General features: G+C 41.5%; 2 protein-coding genes across 4 annotated transcripts in view; both read left to right on the top strand.

Moving 5' to 3' along the window:
- gabrb2a (gamma-aminobutyric acid type A receptor subunit beta2a) overlaps positions 1–8,403 on the top strand; it is an 80,569-nt gene extending 72,166 nt beyond the window's left edge. Inside the window, exons 8-10 of one of the 2 annotated variants that reach the window (XM_066669088.1) lie at positions 2,893–3,137; positions 3,742–3,882; positions 6,394–8,388. In XM_066669088.1, coding sequence (XP_066525185.1) covers positions 2,893–3,137; positions 3,742–3,882; positions 6,394–6,744 — 737 coding nt within the window. In that variant the 3' untranslated portion in view covers positions 6,745–8,388. Of the gene's footprint in view, positions 1–2,892; positions 3,138–3,741; positions 3,883–6,393 lie in introns of both variants that reach the window. The other variant, XM_066669089.1, reaches the window with a different exon arrangement.
- Positions 8,404–21,778: 13,375 nt separating this feature from the next.
- atp10b (ATPase phospholipid transporting 10B) overlaps positions 21,779–22,891 on the top strand; it is a 45,559-nt gene continuing 44,446 nt past the window's right edge. For both annotated transcript variants that reach the window (XM_066667058.1, XM_066667057.1), the window contains exon 1: positions 21,779–22,087. The gene's annotated coding sequence lies outside the window, so the exon portion shown is untranslated. The remainder of the gene's footprint in view (positions 22,088–22,891) is intronic.

The raw sequence follows: 22,891 nt of genomic DNA, 5'->3' as shown, positions 1-22,891 counted from the left end.
ACAGACATTCACCCGGAGGAAACCCACGCAGACAAAGGGAGAACACACCACACTCCTCACAGACAGTCACCCGGAGGAAACCCACGCAGACACAGGGAGAACACACCACACTCCTCACAGACAATCACCCGGAGGAAACCCACGCAGACACAGGGAGAACACACCACACTCCTCATAGACAGTCACCCGGAGGAAACCCACGCAGACACAGAGAGAACACACCACACTCCTCACAGACAGTCACCCGGAAAGGGACTTGAACCCACTACCTGCTGTGCCACCATATCTCTGTCTGTATATAATAATGTGTATGTAATAGAATATAGATATAATCACAGTAGACTAATACAGTCATTAATATAAATTAAAATAAATAAATAATGCACCCAGCAAATGTGCTGCAAGATGCCATACCGAACCTGTATGCCTCCATGCCCAACCTTGTCTCACCTTGTGTCCAGTCTAGAGGCGTCCCAACATGGTACTAGAGCCTCCTTTCTGCTGTACAGTTTTCACCAATAAACGTGTTCTTTAGCTCTAATACTGTAATCACTTATATATATCGTTAATACATTCACACCTATAAAGTTGTACACAATCCCAACAACTCCATCTTGGTGCTTTTTTTCCCTAATGAATCTATATTGCTGTGCCATAGTCATTGCTTCTGTACTGTACTAACAGGATGTTACTGTATTGTCCCACTAGCATGGTCCATATGGTACTGGAGTGCACGCTTTATTAGAAACACCCACCTTGTAGCTCCACCTTGTTGGTGTAATGACTGCAGCCCATCTGTTGACGAACAATTTGTGTTAGCCAAGACACTGCTGTGCCTGATATACTCACCCCAGCACTACACACACTCACACACACACACACGTCAATATGTCAGAGACTGACCGATGATGAATGAGTTAGAGGCCAGTTGACAAATTGACCCATCCAAGCTCAGCATCGTCTCTTAGATACTGTTGCTAGGTTCAACAAACTTCACAGAACATTGGCAAAAGTCCCATTTGCCCTAAATCAGCCTGGAGCTACATCAATAAAGTGAAGCTGCTCACCGACAGTGACAGAAAAAGGGACAGAAAGAGCCAAGTAAAGGTGGAAATCTTCATAAACCCCCCAAAAAAAATTCAAAAATTTTCCAAAAAATAAAGCCCACTTCTAGCTATAACTACAATTAAAAACTCTTAGAGTCTTCAATCCACCACCATAGAACATGGACCTAAAAACTGTATTCAGTGATAGTGATATTAGTGATAGAGTGTGTTGTTGGTGCAAGTGGATCAGACACAGCAGGCCTGCTGGAGTTTTTAAAGAACTGTGTCACCAACAAGCCGACAGCGTCCTGTGTCCACTGATGGAGGTCTAGAGGACGACCAACACAAACTGTGCAGCACCAGATGAGCTACTGTCTCTGACTCTTTCCATCTACAAGGTGCACCACCGAGGTAGGAGTGTCTCACAGAGTGGGGAGGGAGAGGGCACAGTGTTTAAAATCTCCAGCAGCACTGCTGTGTCTGATCCACTCGTACTGCCGTGTCACTGCAGCGCTGAGAATGACCCACCACCCTAATCACACCTGCTCTGTGATGGCCCGGATCAAAAAAATAAAGTATACAGTGCTCCTTTATGGACTGTGGAGCTGAAAGAATGGACAGTGAGTGTAGAAACAAGGAGGTGGTCATAATATTACGGTTGATCTGTGTATACAAATTATAATAACTGAATTGAAATGTAATTCCATCATGCTCTATTTAAATGTAGGTTATTCTGACAAAAACTGAGCTGAGAACTGAAGAAGATTGAATGGGATTTTTGCCAAGGTTCTTTAAAGCTCATCCCATCTTGCAACATTTGCTATAAAAGAGTGCATTTGTGGGTGGAATATGGATATGTCATTTGTGCATGGCAGCAGATGGGCTACAGTCTGTAACAGCAGACCTGCAGAGAGGACTAATAAAGTAGATGTTTCTAATAAAGTGGTCTGCAGTTGGACATAAAAGGTAGGGATTTAGGATAAAGAGGCCAGTAAGTGGAAGTCAAAGTAAGTATTTTTTATTAAATGGCTAGTAAGTTGATGTTTATATTAAAGGCAACTTCTACGATTGTGGGGAACTGCAGTTCTCGCTGGTTTGATAATGTTCAGAAGCTCCACGTCTTTTAAGGTGGAATGGTGTGTTTGAGGAAAATAACAATTTGTTTGTAAGTGGCTGAAGTTTAACTTGTTAAGTTTTTATTGGCTGTCTGAATTACCACAGAAACTCAATTGTAACTCAAGTTGTTAAGTTTTGTGGTTTTGGTCTGTGTTTACTTTCATGCAACCCTCTCCAGAATTTAGAGTCAGTTCCACCTTAAGTGATCTGGAACAGCAAAAATAAGAATATTACCCACCTATGGAGCATGAATAAAGCAACATTCTCATCTTGATATGTGTTTTGCAAAGACTTGGGAATCTGAAAGTCTCCAAAATGAGGCTTTTTTGCTGGGAGCATAAAGAGAAACCCTAGCATACTGGACCGAGACCCTTTGATTTTTTACATATTTACAGAATTACTGGGACTTTGTAAACACATTAGACCAGTCTTAAGCACACAAACAGACTGGAGAACTAGCAAATTGTGAGGAAACATCCTCAAAATTTTATAAAAACAAACAAAAAGATGTTTAAATCATAAACATCGCATTTAAAACGATGAGTGTGTGAAAGTCAGTGGTTCAAACAAAGCGGCCAGTGAGTAAGTACAAATAGGAACAATGTAGGTGTTTCTAATCAAGTGACCTGTCGGTGCAAGTAAAACCTTGGTGTCTATTGTGATGTGAAAGGTGGGTGTATTTGTGCCACTAAAGCTACACAATATATAAAGTTCTACATCTGTTCTGCAGGTATCACCACTGTGCTGACCATGACCACCATTAACACCCATTTGCGAGAGACCCTTCCTAAGATCCCCTATGTGAAGGCCATAGATATGTACTTGATGGGCTGCTTCGTGTTTGTGTTCCTGGCCCTCCTGGAGTACGCCTTTGTCAACTACATCTTCTTCGGCCGAGGCCCTCAGAGGCAGAAGAAAGCGGCGGAGAAGGCAGCTACCGCCAACAACGAAAAACTGCGACCGGATCCCAACAAGGTAGCGTCTGTCTGGGTGCCCTTATGCAAAAAAAAATCCACTAAAAACACCTGGTTAGGGTTTTGTCTGCCGCAGCTGTTCCTCTGCGGTAGCTGGTTTGTTATTTTGAGGTTATGTGTTGTGACTCCTGTCCGGCGCCCTTTCAGGATCAATGGGCTTCAGGTTTTTTTTTTTTTCGTTTGTTGTTTTGCTACGACTCTGGAAATTCACCTTTATTTTTTTTTTTCCTCCAGTGGAATAAGCTCGCTGATCAACCAGAGTTTAATGGATTTTTACCCTCCAAAGGACATTGTGTGCTTTTTTTTATCTTTTTTTTTTTCCTCTGGCAGATCAGAGCAGAGTTTGGGTAGCAGTAAAACGGTGACCTTGCCGTTTCACAGCGAGTCATCTCTCAGCTCAGGGCTGGCAGGGCGTCAAGCCGCTCGCTTCATAATCTTATTGAGCTTGAATAAGTTAGATGTGCCAAAACCCTTCTATCCCTCTTTCACTCACTCACCTCTCTCTCTCTCTCTCTCTCTCTCTCTCTCTCTCTCTCTCTCTCTCTCTCTGAGTGTCGCAAAGCTGCCATTTCCCAAGTAACAGTGCTGATTTTGTGTACTTGCAGTGGATGGTGGGAAATGTAGTTCAGAGAGACGATGCTCTGTATGCCAGAATGAAACAGAGGGAAATTGACGTGTATGACTCGATGTGGGATCCAATCTTTGCGGAGGATGCTGCATTAGGACTAGGCGAGCAGAGACTTAAGGTACTGCCAACTCGAAAGTGAAAATAAATCAACAACCTGGATCTGCATCGATATAAGCAATCAGAAATAAATAATTAATGGCAATGATCAAACCACCTAAGCTGTTTTTTTTTTTTTTTCCTTTTTTGTATTTGTTGATTTTTTTGGTTGGTTTAGAGTAATGATGGTAGCCATCATCATTTCCACCACTTCCACTCCCCCCTTTTTTGATTTGATTTGCTCTTTGCACCTGAAACTCTTTCCCAGTAAAGCATGTCCATTCACTGACTGCAGACGACCCCTTTGTTGTTGAAGTGAAGCAATCAGAATGTGTGAGGATCCTTTTCAGTACTCTTTTTAAGAACCCCTTGTTGAATTAGCCTTACTGGGCAATTTACTGTCGACATCTTTCTGTAACTATTAGCTTGAGTGTAGTTTGTCAGATGTCTCCTAGGAGGAGGAAGGAACTGAATCAAAATACATGTTCACTGTAGCAGAAGACCTTGTCCAAAAATAATTCAATTTGATGCAGTTTTCTTTTTCCAGCTCTGAAAAAAAAAAACATATGGTAGACAAGGCTCTTTTTAGGCCTTGAGCAATAAACACACTTTAAAATACACCCTAATTAAAACAGTATAACATTCAATTTGCCATGGCTTTATGTAGTAATTACTCCACCAGTCAGTTATACATGACTGGTGATTGCGATTTATTTTTACATTATTATTATTATTATTATTTATTCGGCTAGTTTGCTAAGTAACAAGCTAAATGCTACCGCTAAGTACAATACAAAGGGAATGAATCTTATTTCTCATTTAAATCATAAAGTAACAAAAATGCACTTGCAAAATGTATGATCACAAAATAATTTACTAAGGCTGGTTTAGCTACAAACAAACAGGCTCCTATTTAATATTCACTGAACACTTACTCTTCATGTTCCCCTCCTGCGTGTGCACTGATGAGTTGTCATGTGATGTCAACAAGGGCCTAAAAATAGTACTGAAACGGAGGAATAGACTTGGATTGATTTCTGGGTAAATAACAAACAGTTAAGTAACGGTCAGGAAATGTTCCGACCTGCAGGTTGACTGCAGCAGTGCGAGTCATTTGGGAACAAAAGCTGTAACGTTGTTGTTCAGTTAACAGCGTTTTTTAAATCGGCATGACAAAGGCACCATGACAAAGACATAAAAAGATGATGCTTTTTTTGGTTAGTGATTTCGGTGGTTAGTCAGCAGTCACAGCAAAACAAAGGCTAAAAAGCTTAATGGCAAAGCTAACACCCACATAAGCAGAGGAGGGTGGGAGTGCAGTGGGCTTCCTCTCTTTATAGCGGGTGAATCAGAGCATGTTGGAGGGTGGTTTTTGGGGGGTGCGGCGTCCAGCGGAGCCTCACGTTCTCCCCTTTTTCCAGCCTCCGTTCCTCCCTCCATCTCAGCAGCCCTTTCCCTCACCACTCTTCTGGACCTTTGCCTTCATGAGTTCGCCTTTTCCTTTGCATTTATTTGCCTGATTATTTATATTTGCAGATAGAATTTTAACCATGCCTTGGTTGAAATTCGGAAACGATTATGCTGTATTGTGTTGTAGTAAATGTTAGCATGAAATGAGCTATAAATAAAAAAAACACCCTTTTTTAACATAGATTAAAGCAATGGTTTGGCACAAAGAGTTTTTCTCTTTGCTAGGTCTACCGTGTTAGTCAGCTGGAACTTGTTTGTTAGTTTCGCACCGGAGCTACTGGGCTATTATATGAGGCTACATTTAAAACCAGTATTTGATTATGTATTTAAGACAATCTGGAAAAGCAGAATGTGTTACGTATAACTGCATTCACAACAGACTACAAACAAACATATTTCTGGGAGATTTCTACATTTTATAAATGTTTATCGTCACTGAGAGAATCTCCCAAATTGTAACATTACAGGAAGAGAATAAAGCAATTACATTTCAATGTAAGTAAATGTAAAACGATTTTATTCCAAGGACCTTTGGAGCATTTTTAATTGGTCTGTTCCTCATGACATTGTCACACAATGCTTAAATGATTTAATAAACTAAATATTGAAATTATGTTTTTCCTTATACAGAGATGTTATGAATCATGAGGTCATCGGCATTGGCCCAAACTTCCTGTATTTTTGCATCCTCTCAACATCATCGCTTCAGTGCAAAAGCAAAGAAAGAACAAAATGGACGCCTAGATGAGTCTTAAATGACCTGAAGAACAAGGAGAATTGATAACCTCACCATTGCTTTAAAATGTTTTCCTCAGGTGGTAGTGGCACTGAGGTATTAACACGGTCAAGAATGAATGAATGAATGACTAAACACACTGTATCTTGATGTGAGTTAGGATTATTCAATGATGTTAATGCTTTGCTTACATGCTATTCATAACATTGCCATGACACTTTGGTGGAGTTCATCAGTCCTGTTTTATAAAGGCTCTTTTTGCTGGAGGAGGGTATAATGAGTTGGATGAGAAAAAGGAGAAAATAACACGTGTGTCCACCTCTGCAGATGAACCCCGATGACATCCGGCTGACCACAGTGGAGATGAAGAACGAGATGGGTGCAGGGGATCTGTCGAGGGGTCTGGGGGATCCCCGCAGCAGCAGCATGCTGGCGTACGACAGCTCCACACTGCAGTACAGGCGGGCCGCCCTAGCGCGCCACAACTACGGCCACAGCAGCGCCCTGGAGCGCCACGCAGGGCAGAAAAAGAGCCGCCTGCGGAGACGCGCTTCCCAGCTCAAGGTCAACATCCCCGACCTCTCTGACGTCAACTCCATCGACAAGTGGTCCAGGATGATCTTCCCCACCGTCTTCTCCTTCTTCAATGTGGTCTACTGGCTCTACTATGTTCATTAAGAAGGTGCTGGAGAAGCTGATTGGACCATAACACAAAGAAAAAAGAGAATTTAAAAAACCCAAACACTGCGCCCCTTTTTCGCTGATTTCTTCTTATTTTCTTTTCCGGAGGAGACTTGGAATGTGGGGGTTACAGGAAAAAAAAATCAGGATTTTTTTTTTTTTTTCGTTGTTGTTCTACGAGAACCATAATAAAGACTGACAAACACACCAACAAAATAGAGAGAAGACTAAACAAGACTTTAAAAAAACTGGGGCCTGTGGCAGAGTTTCAGTATATCACGTATATTTGTCATTCGTAGCTTACTCGCTTACTCTGTGGATCAAATATTTATGCTTGTGTTTGCATATCTTTTAAGGATTATTTGTTTTTTTGGTTAGTATATCTATTTACTTCGTAGCCAATGCTAACTGCATCCAGGAAAGCTTTATAGATGTTTTTTGAAGGAGTCATCCTTGAAAGCCTATTTTCCTATCGTTAAACTGCTGTCTTATGACATCTTTAAAAAAACAAAAAAAAACAAAACAACAACAAAAAAAAACAAAACAAAAAAACGCATGCTTCGGTTCATTTTCATTTCTACGTCTCCTGGGGCGAGACGGAGCACAATGCATTTTAGTTTGACTGGTTAAAGATCCTTTATTCTTTCGAAAATGAGTTTCGCTTGGGCGCAAATCACAGAGCACTGTCTTTTACGGGAGCCAAACAGGGTAAACACACGCCAGGTAACTCGTTGTCATCGTGACGTTGCCGTTGTTGGAATGGATGTGGATGGGCCAGAGGGGGTGGCTTTACCCCGCTGACCCAAAATGGCTTCAATTTGCCCCTCCTATGGTGGGGACGCTGAACTTTTGAGGGAAATCGAACGAGATTGGGGCAAACAAAACATGACTGAGGACATACATAGCCCCGTGGAAGGACAAGACAGAGATGCATCACTATCCTGGCAATCTGTCCAAATGTAGGCCATCAAAAAACACTACACAACCCTCATCTCTACACTGTACAAACTCATGGGTGGTGATCAACAGAAAGCAAACTGCTGACTAGCATCTCGCAAAAGGGTTCTCCACAAAGTGATGTAATGGACAAGGTGAGTTCCCCCTTGATATAAAGAGATACAGCATACTTGTAATTCATTATCTCTATCGATAGATTTAAGTTAAGAAGAAAAAAAAACCTCATAGATGATATTAAATCATGTTTAAAAAAAAGATACAATTTTGTAAATCAATAGTTATACTATCAGATGTTAATGTTATAAACCATTATTTAAACATGTATTTTTTGGTGTACTAGGTTTCTTATTGTTGAGAAAGATCTTTAATTGGTGCAGAGCAGGCGCAAAACAACCAGAATCTTTCTCGAGGCCTGTAAGCACCTGCTGAGAGTTTAGAATGCAGAAAATGAAATCACCATATCAAAACAAAACACGACAGTATCTGGATAGAGAGGTTTGAGGCATCTGGAAGGCAATTTTGTACAAAATCCTGTAAATTGTAATGATATTTCATAATGACCTGTAAATATATATTGTGTAATGACTGTCAACAATAACAAAATGTATCTAAATTAAATGATTAAAGCTGAATTAAGCTTATATCTTTTCTTTGGCATGTATTGAATGAAATTTGATAATTGGACACTGTGTCGAAACAATGAAACAAGGGCGGCACGGTGATGCAGCAGGTAGTGTCACAGTCACACAGCTCCAGGGACCTGGAGGTTGTGGGTTCGATTCCCGCTCCGGGTGACTGTCTGTGAGGAGTGTGGTGTGTTCTCCCTGTGTCTGCGTGGGTTTCCTCCGGGTGACTGTCTGTGAGGAGTGTGGTGTGTTCTCCCTGTGTCTGCGTGGGTTTCCTCCGGGTGACTGTCTGTGAGGAGTGTGGTGTGTTCTCCCTGTGTCTGCGTGGGTTTCCTCCGGGTGACTGTCTGTGAGGAGTGTGGTGTGTTCTCCCTGTGTCTGCGTGGGTTTCCTCCGGGTGACTGTCTGTGAGGAGTGTGGTGTGTTCTCCCTGTGTCTGCGTGGGTTTCCTCCGGGTGACTGTCTGTGAGGAGTGTGGTGTGTTCTCTCTGTGTCTGCATGGGTTTCCTCCGGGTGCTCCAGTTTCCTCCCACAGTCCAAAAACACACGTTGGTAGGTGGATTGGCGACTCAAAAGTGTCCGTAGGTGTGAGTGTATGAGTGAATGTGTGTGTGTGTCTGTGTTACCCTGTGAAGGACTGGCGCCCCCTCCAGGGTGTATTCACGCCTTGCGCCCAATGATTCCAGGTAGGCTCTGGACCCACCGCGACCCTGAAATGGATAAGCGGTTACAGATAATGAATGAATGAATGAACTATGAAACAATTTGATGAAAAAAAAACCCAAAAGAACCAAGATGTGGTCAATCTGTCAAAGCATGTTTGGTGCCCACATTTTGCTTCTTTACTTTAGGGCTGGACCTCCTTGACAAACACAATAAATCAGTATCCAACAATTTCTTCCATAACTACATCTCCAGAACTTAATGGCTGTCGATCTAGGGCTTCATTAAAGTCACACATGTTTATTGATGTAGTTTAGTGCTCAGTTCACAATGAAATACAGAAATGAACCAAACTTCACAGCGTAGATAAAGGACACCAGAGTTATGAGGGATTTTGGCTGCTCCACAGAATTGAATTCTTGATTCTTGATGTTGAGCTATGAACACCAGAACACATCATTTCATCACTGTAGACCCCATATACAGATCTCTCTAAGCTTTTTGAAAACCGAAATACGTTTTTGTGATGGGTTTGTGGAAATGATTTGAGAGCCTGAGGTTATCTCTTTTTGGAGTGTGTTGAGAAAACTGTTCTGGGGCACTGTTTTTTAATCCTGTGGGTGGTCATTAGACCTTTGACCCTGTTACTGAATAGCCAGTGCAAAAGTGGCTATTACTCAAGTTTTATGAAATGCAGTTGTCACAGATTAACCTAACAGCACTTGAGTTCTAATGTGGTGCAGCAGTCTGAGCACTGGCCCCTGTCATCTGGATATCACCGGTGTGACCCCGGTGATTCTTCAGTCGTCCAAGGCCAGACGTCCAAGTAAGCACATTTCACCCTGCTGTCTGTCTGTCTCTCTCTGTATCACACAGGCACTGTGCTAGCCAGCAACGAGGAGCTTTTGTCTGACGTAACAAAGTCTGCATTCTCTTCCAGTTGTTTTGAGCTTGTCCAGTGACTGGGGAGAAAATTGGGATAAACTGAAAGTGTTGTTAGCAGTGTATTACTTCCTAAGCTGTGGCTTTTGAGTAACTTCAGTAACACGACCTTCTTTTACATAAACACCTTAAAGTCAACCTGAAATGAAATGGACTGTTTATAACCAGTTACTGCATATTTCTTTACTTCATATCATTTAAAAGACACAATCATTTTTCCTGTACTCTTTCATCAAAGCTAACTGACAGACTCTAAAACATCAGAGACTTTATAACACCACCAGGCGAAGGTCAAATAATATCACAAAAATGTCATATATCTCTTCCCACCAGTTGTTTTCAGTGGGTGACAGATCTGGACTGGTTTAGCTCCCGGACTCTTTTACTAAGGAACCATGCTGTTGTAATCTGTGCAGAATGTGAATGGGCCTTGTCTTCCTGAATTAAACAAGGCCATCTTGATGGCAGCATGTTGCTCCAACCCTGTATATTCATATCAGCCTTCGCATCATTCAGCATTAACGGTGCCTTTACCGATGTGCAAGTCACAAATGCCATGTGCACTAATGCCCCTTATAACAACATGGATGCTGGCTTTTGAACTGAGCTCTGATATCAATCCGAATGGTCCCTCTCCTCTTTTGTCAGGACACAGGACACTTCTCCACTTCAACTCAGTCAAGCCCAAAGAATGCTGGTTATATCAGGTTTCTTCTTTGCATTTATCAGATTTATCCTGCGTTTGTGGATGCGGTGAAGAACTGTGTTCACAGACAGTGGTTTTGGGAAGTGTTTCTGAGCCCATGCAGTGATTTCCGCTACAGAAACCTGTCTGTCATTTATTAAGTGCTATCCAAGTGCCCGAAGACCCTGTCAGTTAATACATTTTTGAGCCTTTTCCTTTGCATCTAGAGATTTTTCTGGATTTTTTGAAACTTTTAATGATATGCTGTATGTGCTGAAATCCCTGAGTTTTTAACTATGTTAAGCTGAGATTTATTATCCTTGATTTCACTGTTTATTTCACTGTTTGCCCACACAGTCTTTCACAGAGATGTAAATCCCTGCCCATCTTTACTTCTGAAATCAATCCTTTCACTGTTACCAATTAATCTCATATATATATATATATATATATATATATATATATATATATATATTTGTATATATATATACAAATATATATATATATAAATATATAAATAAATATATATTTGTAGCATTACAAAATTTTAGCAGTCATTTGTTCTACATCCCAGCCGTTTTGAAACTTGTAGCTAGCATCAAATTAAAAATAGGCAAGTGTTATAAAAAATAATAATAATTATTATTATTATTATTATTATTTCCAGTTTCAACATTTTAAATATTGTTTTTGTTCTATTTTCAGTTAAATACAGGGTTTAAATGTTTTACACATCACTGCACTCACACATCGCTGTTTTTATTCAAATTTAAGTTTGATCTTTTCTGGAAAGGGGATTGTACATGCAGGGCACTCGATGTGTTTTTAATGATTGTTTCACAAAGTAAGGAAAAATCATTCGGGTGAACAGCTCTTTTAGAGGACAATACATTCCAACCAAGTTACATTTAGAAACCAATATTTATAAGGGTTTATGGCCTGTGAGGTTATTTTGGCTGATGGCACATGTCGTAGTTGGACGGTTGCTGTATCTGGGTAATGAAAGCTGCTTTAGATAAGCATCTGCAAAACGGCCAAATGTAAATGTATAGCTAGCAGTTCATTATCTTTTATGAGAGGTTTTCTTTGAGTCCCAAATGAAGTGGCATAACCGTAATGTGCGGTAATGTTTGGCAAACTCTGCAGGATTTCATGCCACTGTACTAACTTTTCTGAGGAAGATTTTTGCAGAGATGTTAATTGTAGTAAGTGCGTGCCAGAAAGAAAATGCTTCGAGAAGAAAAGGTGATGATATATACAGGAGGAAGGTGTATGAGCCACATTTGGGAGTGTGTACAGAGCTGCCTATGAAGGATTTTTATCTTCGCTTTATGACTGAGTGGCTTCCGGAGCACACTGATAAAACCCAGAGAATATATAATGGATGAAAAGCAACACATCCGCTCCTGTTGGGAGGGGCATGTTCTTGTCCATAGCCAGTCAGCCACAGGGGACATTAAGGCAGAAAGGCATGAACGTTCCGCCACACTCCCCAGTCCAGGCTGAAGAATGGCCCCGTAGGCCAGGAGGGCCAAAACATGAAAGGCAGGCAGAAATAGACAGAAATTTCTACCTTCAATCCGCTCTACAGCACACACCCACCCACACACACACACAACCACATACACCCTGTCTCATCACTGCAGTATAGATATACCAGTGCCCCAAAACTGTACATATATTTTTATTTTGTTGTAATCATTAAAAAAACTAATTTTCCAGTGTTTTTAAATGTCACACAATTAAAAAGCAGAAGCCCTTGACATCGTCAGAGCATTTTAGGGGAAAAAAGGCCATCAGAAAGTCATTAAAAGACCACAAAAAAGCCACAATCACATATGTTTTTCCTGAGCTCCAAATATATAATATATATATATATATTGCACAAAACCAGTTATAATTTAAACATATGACTATTTTATAACCTGTTTAAACTCATATTTAGAAAAGGTAAATATATATATATATGTCTATGCTGACAGGAAGCTCTAAGAGTCAATAGTTCATTCTAAAAAAACATTGAGTTCATTACTTTACTTGTAGTCAATCAGCTGAGACATGTTTGAAGCCTACATTCTGCTTCTTTAGATTAGCACTGAAGCTAATGTTGTTAACAATCAAGTGTTGCCAAAAACGTTCTGTTAAATGACTCCCCAAACCATCTCCCTATCCACTCAAACCACATCCAGATCTTCACTAATGTCACACAGACTTTTTTAGGACACAGAGTGACTTGCAGTGGAGTGTAAAAATGAACAAAACCTTAAGGTGTAGCTGAACTACAGTTACCTCAGTTACCAGCTAATCTTTGCTCCATGTGTATCACATGGACTTACCGACAGATGACAGTTTGAGTGCTTCCTTGAAAACATATGTATCTTTTTTTTTCAATCAATATAAAAAAGCATGCCTAATAGATACATCAGAAATCAAGAACAATTGTATGCATTCAAAGATAAAAAAATAAAAGATCAAAAAATAAAATGTTGTGTAAAATGGCTGACTACTGGCTTCAGCTACACATTTTAAAATTTAATGAAATATTATGTAAATTATAGTAAATTTACTATATATTGTGTTATTATATTTGTGCCCTAAACTACAAGAAGAAATTTGTGTGGTTTTAAAAAAGTCTGAGGTTTTTGGGTTTAAGTGATGTATTAAAATAAATACATAAATGGAGACTATTGACTTCTAGTGTTTGTTAGCAACATTAGCCTTTTAGCAGGCTAGATGTCTTGTTTGAGCCACAAATATGGGATAAGTGGAAATGGTGTAAATTTGATTGTTTCTTCTTTCATAATGCTGCTGTGTTCTTATGCCAAAGAAAATGTGTTTTTGTGTTTACTAAAGCGAGGGTCACATCTCTGAGTTCAAATATAAAAACAGCTATTTATGTGGGTGCCTTCCGCACTAGCTTCCCTTCTTTAGGAGCTGCTCTGTCTTTGATTTCAACAGCTGAGAAAACTTATGAGCCCAGGTGTTAAAATGTTAATTATATTATTTCTGGAGGGGCATTAGAGAATTGCTTTTAAATTGGAGGTTTAAAAAAATCTCACTAATCTGAGGTGAAAATTGCTTTTGCCATTTGACGGCTTCTAATTTTTCATCCCACCAGTTCAGATGGTGCTATAAATACAACTTCCCCACCGTTCCTTCAAACTGCACACCCCTCGTCCTCCTCCATGGAATAGTCTCTATTCTGGAGCCCCAAAAACTCAAAGCCCAAAGATCACAATGTCCTGTCAAGAGGAAATGTCTTGGCTGGAGAATTAAAGAGGAAGTGGGCTGTCTCTGAGCAGGGATGGCATGTTGACCGGTGTAGCGGCCAGCTCGGTGTGACAGGTGCTGACTGCAGCGGAGGATTAAAAAGGCAGAGAAATGTCCAGGTGAGAGACTCAGGACTGGGATGCAGCTTCAGGGGGAAACCAAAGAAAGATTCGGGAGACTCTGAAGACTCTGCACTTCTCTGAATACAAACCCGGAGGAAAGTTTTGTTGCTCAAATGTTGCGCTTTGATGGCTCGGGAGAATTATTGGAGGTTCTCCTAAAACTCCTAAGGAGAAAGAGCATTAGATAAAGAGGAGAGATAAAGCAGACATTAGAGGCTCAGCAAATCTAAACACACAATTTGTGAATTCACCAAGAAATTTACACTGCAAAAAATAATAATATGTTAGCAAGTAAAAACTTTGGTATTGACCACATATTTTTAATATCATACCCTTTACTTGCTCAGTACTTATTTTATCTTAAGGCTTACTTAACAGGTACATACCTAGAAATTATTCATTCATTCATCCATTCGTTCATTATCTGTAAGCACTTATCCAGTTCAGGGTCGCGGTGGGTCCAGAGCCTACCTGGAATCATTGGGCACAAGGCAGGAACACACCCTGGAGGGGGCGCCAGTCCTTCACAGTACCTAGTTATTAGCAGGCTGTAATTTAAAGACTTACCAAAACTTCTAAACTTCTAACTTCTACAGTTAATATATTTAATATATTGGACATTGCACGGTGGCGCCGCAGGTAGTGTCACAGTCACACAGCTCCAGGGACCTGGAGGTTGTGGGTTCGATTCCTGCTCCGGGTGACTGTCTATGAGGAGTGTGGTGTGTTCTCCCTGTGTCTGCGTGGGTTTCCTCCGGGTGACTGTCTGTGAGGAGTGTGGTGTGTTCTCCCTGTGTCTGCGTGGGTTTCCTCCGGGTGACTGTCTGTGAGGAGTGTGTTGTGTTCTCCCTGTGTCTGCGTGAGTTTCCTCCGGGTGTTTGTCTGTGAGGAGTGTGGTGTGTTCTCCCTGTGTCTGCGTGGGTTTCCTCCGGGTGACTGTCTGTGAGGAGTGTGGTGTGTTCTCCCTGTGTCTGCGTGGGTTTCCTCCGAGTGACTGTCTGTGAGTAGTGTGGTGTGTTCTCCCTGTGTCTGCGTGGGTTTCCTCAGGGTGACTGCCTGTGAGGAGTGTGGTGTGTTCTCCCTATGTCTGCGTGGGTTTCCTCCGGGTGACTGCCTGTGAGGAGTGTGGTGTGTTCTCCCTGTGTCTGCGTGGGTTTCCTCCGGGTGACTGCCTGTGAGGAGTGTGGTGTGTTCTCCCTGTGTCTGCGTGGGTTTCCTCCGGGTGACTGTCTGTGAGGAGTTTGGTGTGTTCCCCCTGTGTCTGCGTGGGTTTCCTCCGGGTGACTGTCTGTGAGGAGTGTGGTGTGTTCTCCCTGTGTCTGCGTGGGTTTCCTCCGGGTGACTGTCTGTGAGGAGTGTGGTGTGTTCTCCCTGTGTCTGCGTGGGTTTCCTCCCATGGTCCAAAAACACACGTTGGTAGATTGGCGACTGAAAAGTGTCCATAGGTGCGGCCCTGTGAAGAATTTTTTTTTTTACTTGTTTATTTTAGCTGATGAATGTGTGTTATTCCACTGGCAGAAAATATGATTGTTTCAAAAAATGCTGTGGACAATTTGGATTTATTTTCAACAAATGCTTAATATGAGAGTACATACTCTCTCACTCATGTCACGACCGGCATTGTTTCTCACACACTCACCTCAAGCTCAACAAGGGGGTTCTATTGTGCTTTGTGTCAGTGACACTTTCATTAATACCATCTGAATATAATGTGAACTTATACATGAACATATTTCAATATTCCTCAGCTTTGTATTATTTTTTTGATGAATATGTATAACAAAATGCCAGGTGTCTGCTTTTATTTTCTCAGCATTGTCTGACATGTGTATATATATATATCAATAAACAAGTGTATTATTACTGGAATATTTATTGAATAAATGAAGCAGTGACATTTGTAGTGGAGGCAATTTTACATAGAAGATGTGTTTGTTCTCTCAAGTACAGCACATAGCTCTATGTGACCATTCACAATGAAATACCTCATCATTTCTTATGCCTTAGTGATGCTTAGAGCTTGACTGGATATGTATCTGCAGCAAGCTGTTATATAGTGGGGGGAGCACGTCCTCAGCATCCCCAGTGTAAACTACACCTATGCGGTGCACAAAACTCAGAAGGAGACACGAGCATTCCTGGACTCTTGTTTCTCAGGAGAAATATCTGAGCAGCAGGAGACCTCAACTAAAGTCTCTCTTCTTTTTCCTTCTGATCTCATAACAGAGATATAAAGGGGATCTCTTTTTTTATTTTTCTTTCTTATGAGAAGGATAAAAGAGGAGTCATGTGCTTCTCCTATCTCTTCTCTGCTGCTTCCTTTCTCTCTCCCCAGTAGCAGCGTGTCCAGCTGTGTACAGATGCTCAGAGTGACTCTCTCTGTGATCTTTACTCAGTGTTGTCATTGGGAGAGATTCGAGCGTGCAGAAATGGACCATGTGTAGCCTGGATGGCCCTCATTCTATGCACTCTTTCTCACACACACACACGTTTTCATGCACTGTAGGGCTGTTACTTAGACTTCCGTTCATTTTGTGGAGCCATACCCTTAAGTAATACCAGTCTAACCCTAAACTCATACTCTGAACGTAACCCTTTTCATTACAGTGATTGGATCTCCTGCATATTCTTCTTAGAAATGTCTCCTGGTCAAGGAAAATATACGGCTATGGAGCTAAATAAGAGAATACTGATGGTGAGTGCTGCTGACGGCTATTCTGAATAATCTCAAATACAACTAATAGATCTAAATAGATCTATAATAAATACAATAAAACATCTTTTATTGAACAAATGAGTGAAAAACTAAGTTAACCCCTTCTGTGAAGGGATGTGTCAACATTTCGGACTGTTCACTTTCTTCAAAAGCCAATGGAAACCTCCCACAATCACAGTTTTACATGACTGTACGAGTGTGCATTTGTCTGACTAGGTGTGTGTCTGGCATAGTGTGTGTGTGTGTGTTGGGGGGTGGGGGTCCTGCATAACTGAGGAAATGTTAGAAGAGCATTAATAGGGAAATGAGAAAAAAGATGCTTTTCTGCTCTTTTAATGCTTCCACGTCACTAAAGGAATAAAAGCTCACAGACCTTTGGCCTGTGCCTTGAAAATGTAAAGGGGTGGGGGATGGAGAAGAAGACAGACAAAAGAGAAAGAAAGAGAGAGTTTGAGAGGAATGAAAAGGAGATATAAAAATAGCAAAGAGAGAAAGAGAAGAGGGAGAGCCATGGAGAAAGAAAGAGAGGGGGGAAAGGAGCAGGGAGTTGTAGACGTTTGTCGTTTAGTTTTAGTTTCATCAGCTGTGCCTCTCTCCTGTCGAACAGTGGTGTCCCGGGATGCATGGCTGAGCTCTCAGCTCAAAACACATGGTGATCTGCATGCACAGTGGAGCTAGTCACAGGCACAAAAAGCTCTCTCTCTCTCTCTCTCTCTCTCTCTCTCTCTCTCTCTCTCTCTCTCTCTCTCTCTCTCTCTCTCTCTCTCTCTCTCTCTGTGTGTGTGTGTGTAAGAGAGAGAATGAGTGCATGACTACACATGAGCCTGGATCAGTGGGAATGTATAAATTTACCCTTTTAATTACAGCATGCAATGTTTTAACCATGATTTATGGAAATAGAGTGGCGTTTCTCCAGCTACAGTCTTCATTTCAGAGTTTAAGCCCTAGCCATGTTTAAGTGCTGCTTCACTACTAAGCAGGAGGCAGGGATATATAAACGTCTCCTTGTTAGTATCTTACTGAATGCCTCTTGTCCTTATATTGGATGAACTCACTCATTATGAGATGTGTCTACAGATTTATGGACATGTATTGACCAGTTGTGGTTGTATCTACATCTGCAACTCTTCAGTGACATGCATTAGTAGATTTTACAGTGGGCCTATACAGTATTAAAAACAAGGAAGCCAAAGAGGGTTGGCTGGAGATGTCCCAGAGAAGAACCAAACCCTTTTGGGTTCCCTGAAGAACCTTTCACAAGAACCAAATGTGGATCTTCTATGGCAATCACTCCAGAGAATCCTGTCCAATTCGGCACCTTCATTCTCAAGAATACGCTGGAACATATTGGAACATACATCTCCTTTAATGTATGCAGATATATTAATATAGCAAAGTCCCATCCCAGCCTCACTCTCATCTCTATCCCCCAAAGGCCTTTGATTTCAGGTCAGCTGCATTAACACCTACTGTAATGAAGTCTCTGGAGAGGATTATGATTTAAGCATGCCGCAGCCATTAACAACAAGCCTGTCGTCGTTATTCATTTACCTATAAGTTCCACAAAGGCACATGCAACATGTCCACAACAGCATATTCCGGAAGACCTAGAAAGCACAGCTGTAAACTCAGGGCTGATAGGCATTGATTTTGCTGTAAGCTTTTAACAGGATAAAAGGCTTTATTCAGTTTACCAGGGCCTGGGCAGTTGGATCCACTGAATAGGGACCCCTTCACTCTTTGTAATTTAAGACTACAATAAACAACTGAATGTCTTGTCTTGGGGGGTTTCTTGACTTTATAAACACATATCATCCACTTTATTAGACACATTTACCGTGTATGTCCACTGACTGACCAATTCCTATGAAGAAAAACACAATGAATTTCCCACATAAAGGACTTTTTAAATCAGCCAAAGCATGAAGACATTTTGCCACAACTTCAACAGTATCTCTAGACCCAGTAAACAAGGAACATCCCTGGACGTTCATAATAGGAGTAAAAGTAGTCTGTCCATCAAGGACATATTTTAAACGTCAATGGACGTCCAAAATCCATCTTAATAAGTTAGTTATCAAGTGGTGACCAATCGATAACGTCAGTGGACGTCCAAAACACGTTTTATACAAGTAATTTATTTCGGGACCAATTAATAACGTCAATGGACGTCCAAAATACGTCTAATAGTCGTCTTTTCAATGTCTGTGTTTGGACGTCTTTTCAACTTTCAATTTCAACCTTAAGAGAACGTTGATTAGACGACAGTCATTACGTTATTTCAACGTTGAATCAACGGCTAAATGTTTACTGGGGAGTCTTTAATGTACCTCTGTTGCACTCACTGGCCACGTTATTGGAAATGCCTTCCTTGTACTTCTAATTACTCCCACTTTAAACGTACAGGTCTTATTTGAGGCCAGGGGTTTTGAGAGTACAGCTGGTTTCACTCTCTGAGCGGGTTGGAAGTTTTACTCCTTCCCATTCATCACATGCCGTGGTGACAGCCCGTGCCAGTGTCTGTCAGCTAATGTTAAACTAGAGCATAACACAAAAGAGTTAGGACACCATCAAGGTGGAGCTTCGAGGCAAGTGTTTCCGATAAAGTGGCCAGTGATAACACAGCTATTTTTCAGGACTTTCTCTATAGTTACGGGTTGCTGTTGCATTCAACACCTTGCTTGCCTTTCAGAAACTAAAACCTTAATTCATGTCTCCCAATGGTCACATGACCCAGTCATTTCCCCTCATGTGACTCGTGTGCGTACACTGAGAGGAATGTAGCTGATGGAAACGTCATGTTTAGGTCTGAGAGCAGGTATGACTATTTGTCCTCTGCACTTTCTACTTCCTCATAGCACATGGTTTAGACTGAAAGAAGGGCACTAGTCTGATTTTAGCATTGTGCTACATTCATAAAAGTTTTGTGGAAGCTGACACACTGTTTGTAACTTAAGTACATCCTGTTTTTAAGATGACAAATGCTGTGTTTGAAATGTCCTGATATATAAAAATATAAACTTCATGTACCCAGGCAGAATCCAGCATAGACCAGCTACCTCTAAAACCAGTATTTGCTGTGTTTGGAACCAGGTATGCTGGTCAACCAGCATGACCAGGCTGGGAAAACCTTCACCAAACTGGAAAAACCCAGCTTAGACCTGCTTAAAAATGCATTCATCATGCAAGTTGTACACATCAAAATGATTGGCAAAGTGACAAATGCGATGTCTGAAATGTTTAAGTTCAGTCTAAGGCTATATTCTGAGGGAAGACATCGATGGGGAACCTCCATTTGGTGGATTTTTGAAGGTAGCCTAGATGTATCCTTTGCTGCCTATGTTTCTCATAGTCCTGCGTATAAGTCAGGTCAACAGCTCTTGTTAGAAGAAAATGACTGAATTATAAGTTTTGTGGCTCACAGTGAGGTTTCTGTAAAAAATACCAGGTATATTTCATTCATTGTCTGAAACCCCTTATCCAATTCAAGGTCACTGTGGGTCTGGAGCCTACCTGGAATCACTGGGTGCAAGGCAGAAACACACCCTGGAGGGGGCACCAGTCCTTCACAGGGCAACACACACTCACACATTCACACCTACGGACTCTTTTGAGTCACCAATCCATCTACCAACATGTGTTTTTGGACTGTGGGAGGAAACCGGAGCACCCGGAGGAAACCCACGTAGACACAGGGAGAACACACCACACTCCTCACAGACAGTCACCCGGAGGAAACCCACGCAGACACAGGGAGAACACACCACACTCCTCACAGACAGTCACCGGAGGAAACCCACGCAGACACAGGGAGAACACACCACACTCCTCACAGACAGTCACCCAGAGGAAACCCACGCGGACACAGGGAGAACACACCACACTCCTCACAGACAGTCACCTGGAGGAAACCCACGCGGACACAGGGAGAACACACCACACTCCTCACAGACAGTCACCCGGAGGAAACCCACTCGGACACAGGGAGAACACACCACACTCCTCACAGACAGTCACCCGGAGGAAACGCACACAGACACAGAGAGAACACACCACACTCCTCACAGACAGTCACCCGGAGGAAACCCACGCGGACACAGGGAGAACACACCACACTCCTCACAGACAGTCACCCGGAGTGGCACTCGAACCCATAACGTCCAGGTCCCTGGAGTTGTGTAACTGAGACATTACCTGCTGCACCACCGTGCCACCCCCAGGTATATTTTTCTTAGTATATTATTTCTGACAGGACAGAGACTGAGAAATTCACTATGTTTATGAATGTTTGTGAATATTAGTGTGTCAGTACCCTGCCAGCAGCATGATGAATGTGATTCAGTTATAGGGAAGTTCATGTCAAAATACTACTTTTTAAGGAACTGACTGGGGCAGCAGTCATTGAGGTTACACAGACAAATTGTCATTGATGCAAAGAATAAAAGTGCCCCCTTTTGGTGTAATTCTTAACTGTGAGTGTGTGAGTGAGTGAGTAAGTGACAGTCAGTTCCATTAGGTGTTTTACATCTTATAACAGAGATGATAGAAACCGTGAGTTTTGTTTTGTTCTGACAGTAAAGATTTGCTTATAGCACAATAACAAAGATCGTTTAATAAAAATTGGACACACATTTTATTAGTCATTCTCTTTCATAAGCCCTAACTGTGGGCATGGGCCCTGAGTCTGAGATTACAGCATGTACTTTGACAAGTAGGTGTGTTTTGGGCATTTTTGGCAATAGAACAGACGAAGGGTTTTTTAGTGAAAAATACTGAATAAACCAAGTGAGTGTTTATAGGCAGGAGTCGATCGCTCTCCATTGCTACTGAAGGGCCCAAGTGTGGTATCTGTGAGTGTTTTGCATTTACCATTGAGCTCCTGTGGTATGCACTGCTCTGACAGCATGCTTTCTCCTCTGACATCAGCCGGGGAAGACGCTATGCAGTCAGGGGAGTTTGACAGGTGTGCTCGGAGCTGCTTCCTTTCTCTCCCATTTTGTCTTTCTCTTTCTCTCAGTCTCTTTCTCTCACTCACCTTGTCCATCAGTCCCAAGCACATGTGGAAGGGGCGGGGTGTTTTTGGGGGTTAAAGAAGAGCTGTACCCCTCAGCACTTAACACCAAAAGCAGAAGATGGCAGCAGCTGGAATGAAGAGGAGACCAATACCGATGCAAAGTTAGCAGCTGGATGCAGCCGAATACTTACAACATCAAACGAAGGATCAAAGATTTGACTCCATCTATACAGAGAGGAACACCACTGCCTGGTCCTTAGGAAAGACTCCTAACTCCATTTCAAACTACCAGTGTCAATGACTCAGGATAAAGAGGACCTGCTAAATGCGTAAAAGTGGATATAGGTGGGTAGTATATCTTAATTATTTAATACTTGCTTGTGTATTTTCAAACGATAATACTTTTATATATACTCAAGTATATTAGTGAGTACTTTTTATTTAGTTACTCATTTTACTAATTACTAATACTTCGCCATTAACTCGTTTTGTTGTGCTGAAATTTAGCATTTGCTTTTAGACCTAGGGTATCTGAGAAGAGATGACTAGAGTCCTGCATGTCTTTCCTGTGCTGAAATGAAAAGTTTAATTGCTTGACATGAATAATAACTTGTTACATTTACAGTACTTTGGTAAATTATTGATATATTTGAATATTGAATCTATCAATATTTACATATTTAAATAATAATTGCTGGAATATTTAATGGACCTTGAGTATTGTTCTTATAATTCTGTAATATTTTGTTAATATTTAATATAATTATGTTACATTGGCTGTGAGGAGTTGGTGTGTTCTCTCTGTGTCTGCGTGGTTTCCTCCGGGTGCTCCGGTTTCCAAAAACACACGTTGGTAGGTGGATTGGTGACTCAAAAGTGTCCGTAGGTGTGAGTGTGTGAGTGAATGTGTGTGTGTGTTGCCCTGTGAAGGACTGGCGCCCCCTCCAGGGTGTATTCCTGCCTTGCGTCCAATGATTCCAGGTAGGCTCTGGACCCACCGTGACCCTGAACTGGATAAGGGTTACAGATAATGAATGAATGAATGAATGAATGTTACATTGCTGACAGCCTGTGTACAACTTTACTACTTTACACTTGGTCACTCAAGAGGTGTATCATCATTTTATTTCAGACATCATAAAAGACCTA

This window comes from Hoplias malabaricus, chromosome 4, assembly GCF_029633855.1.
Source record: "Hoplias malabaricus isolate fHopMal1 chromosome 4, fHopMal1.hap1, whole genome shotgun sequence".
NCBI classification, from domain to species: Eukaryota; Metazoa; Chordata; class Actinopteri; order Characiformes; family Erythrinidae; genus Hoplias; species Hoplias malabaricus.
The sequence above is the reverse complement of the archived record's forward strand: the minus strand, read 5'-3'. Positions and strand labels throughout refer to the sequence as shown.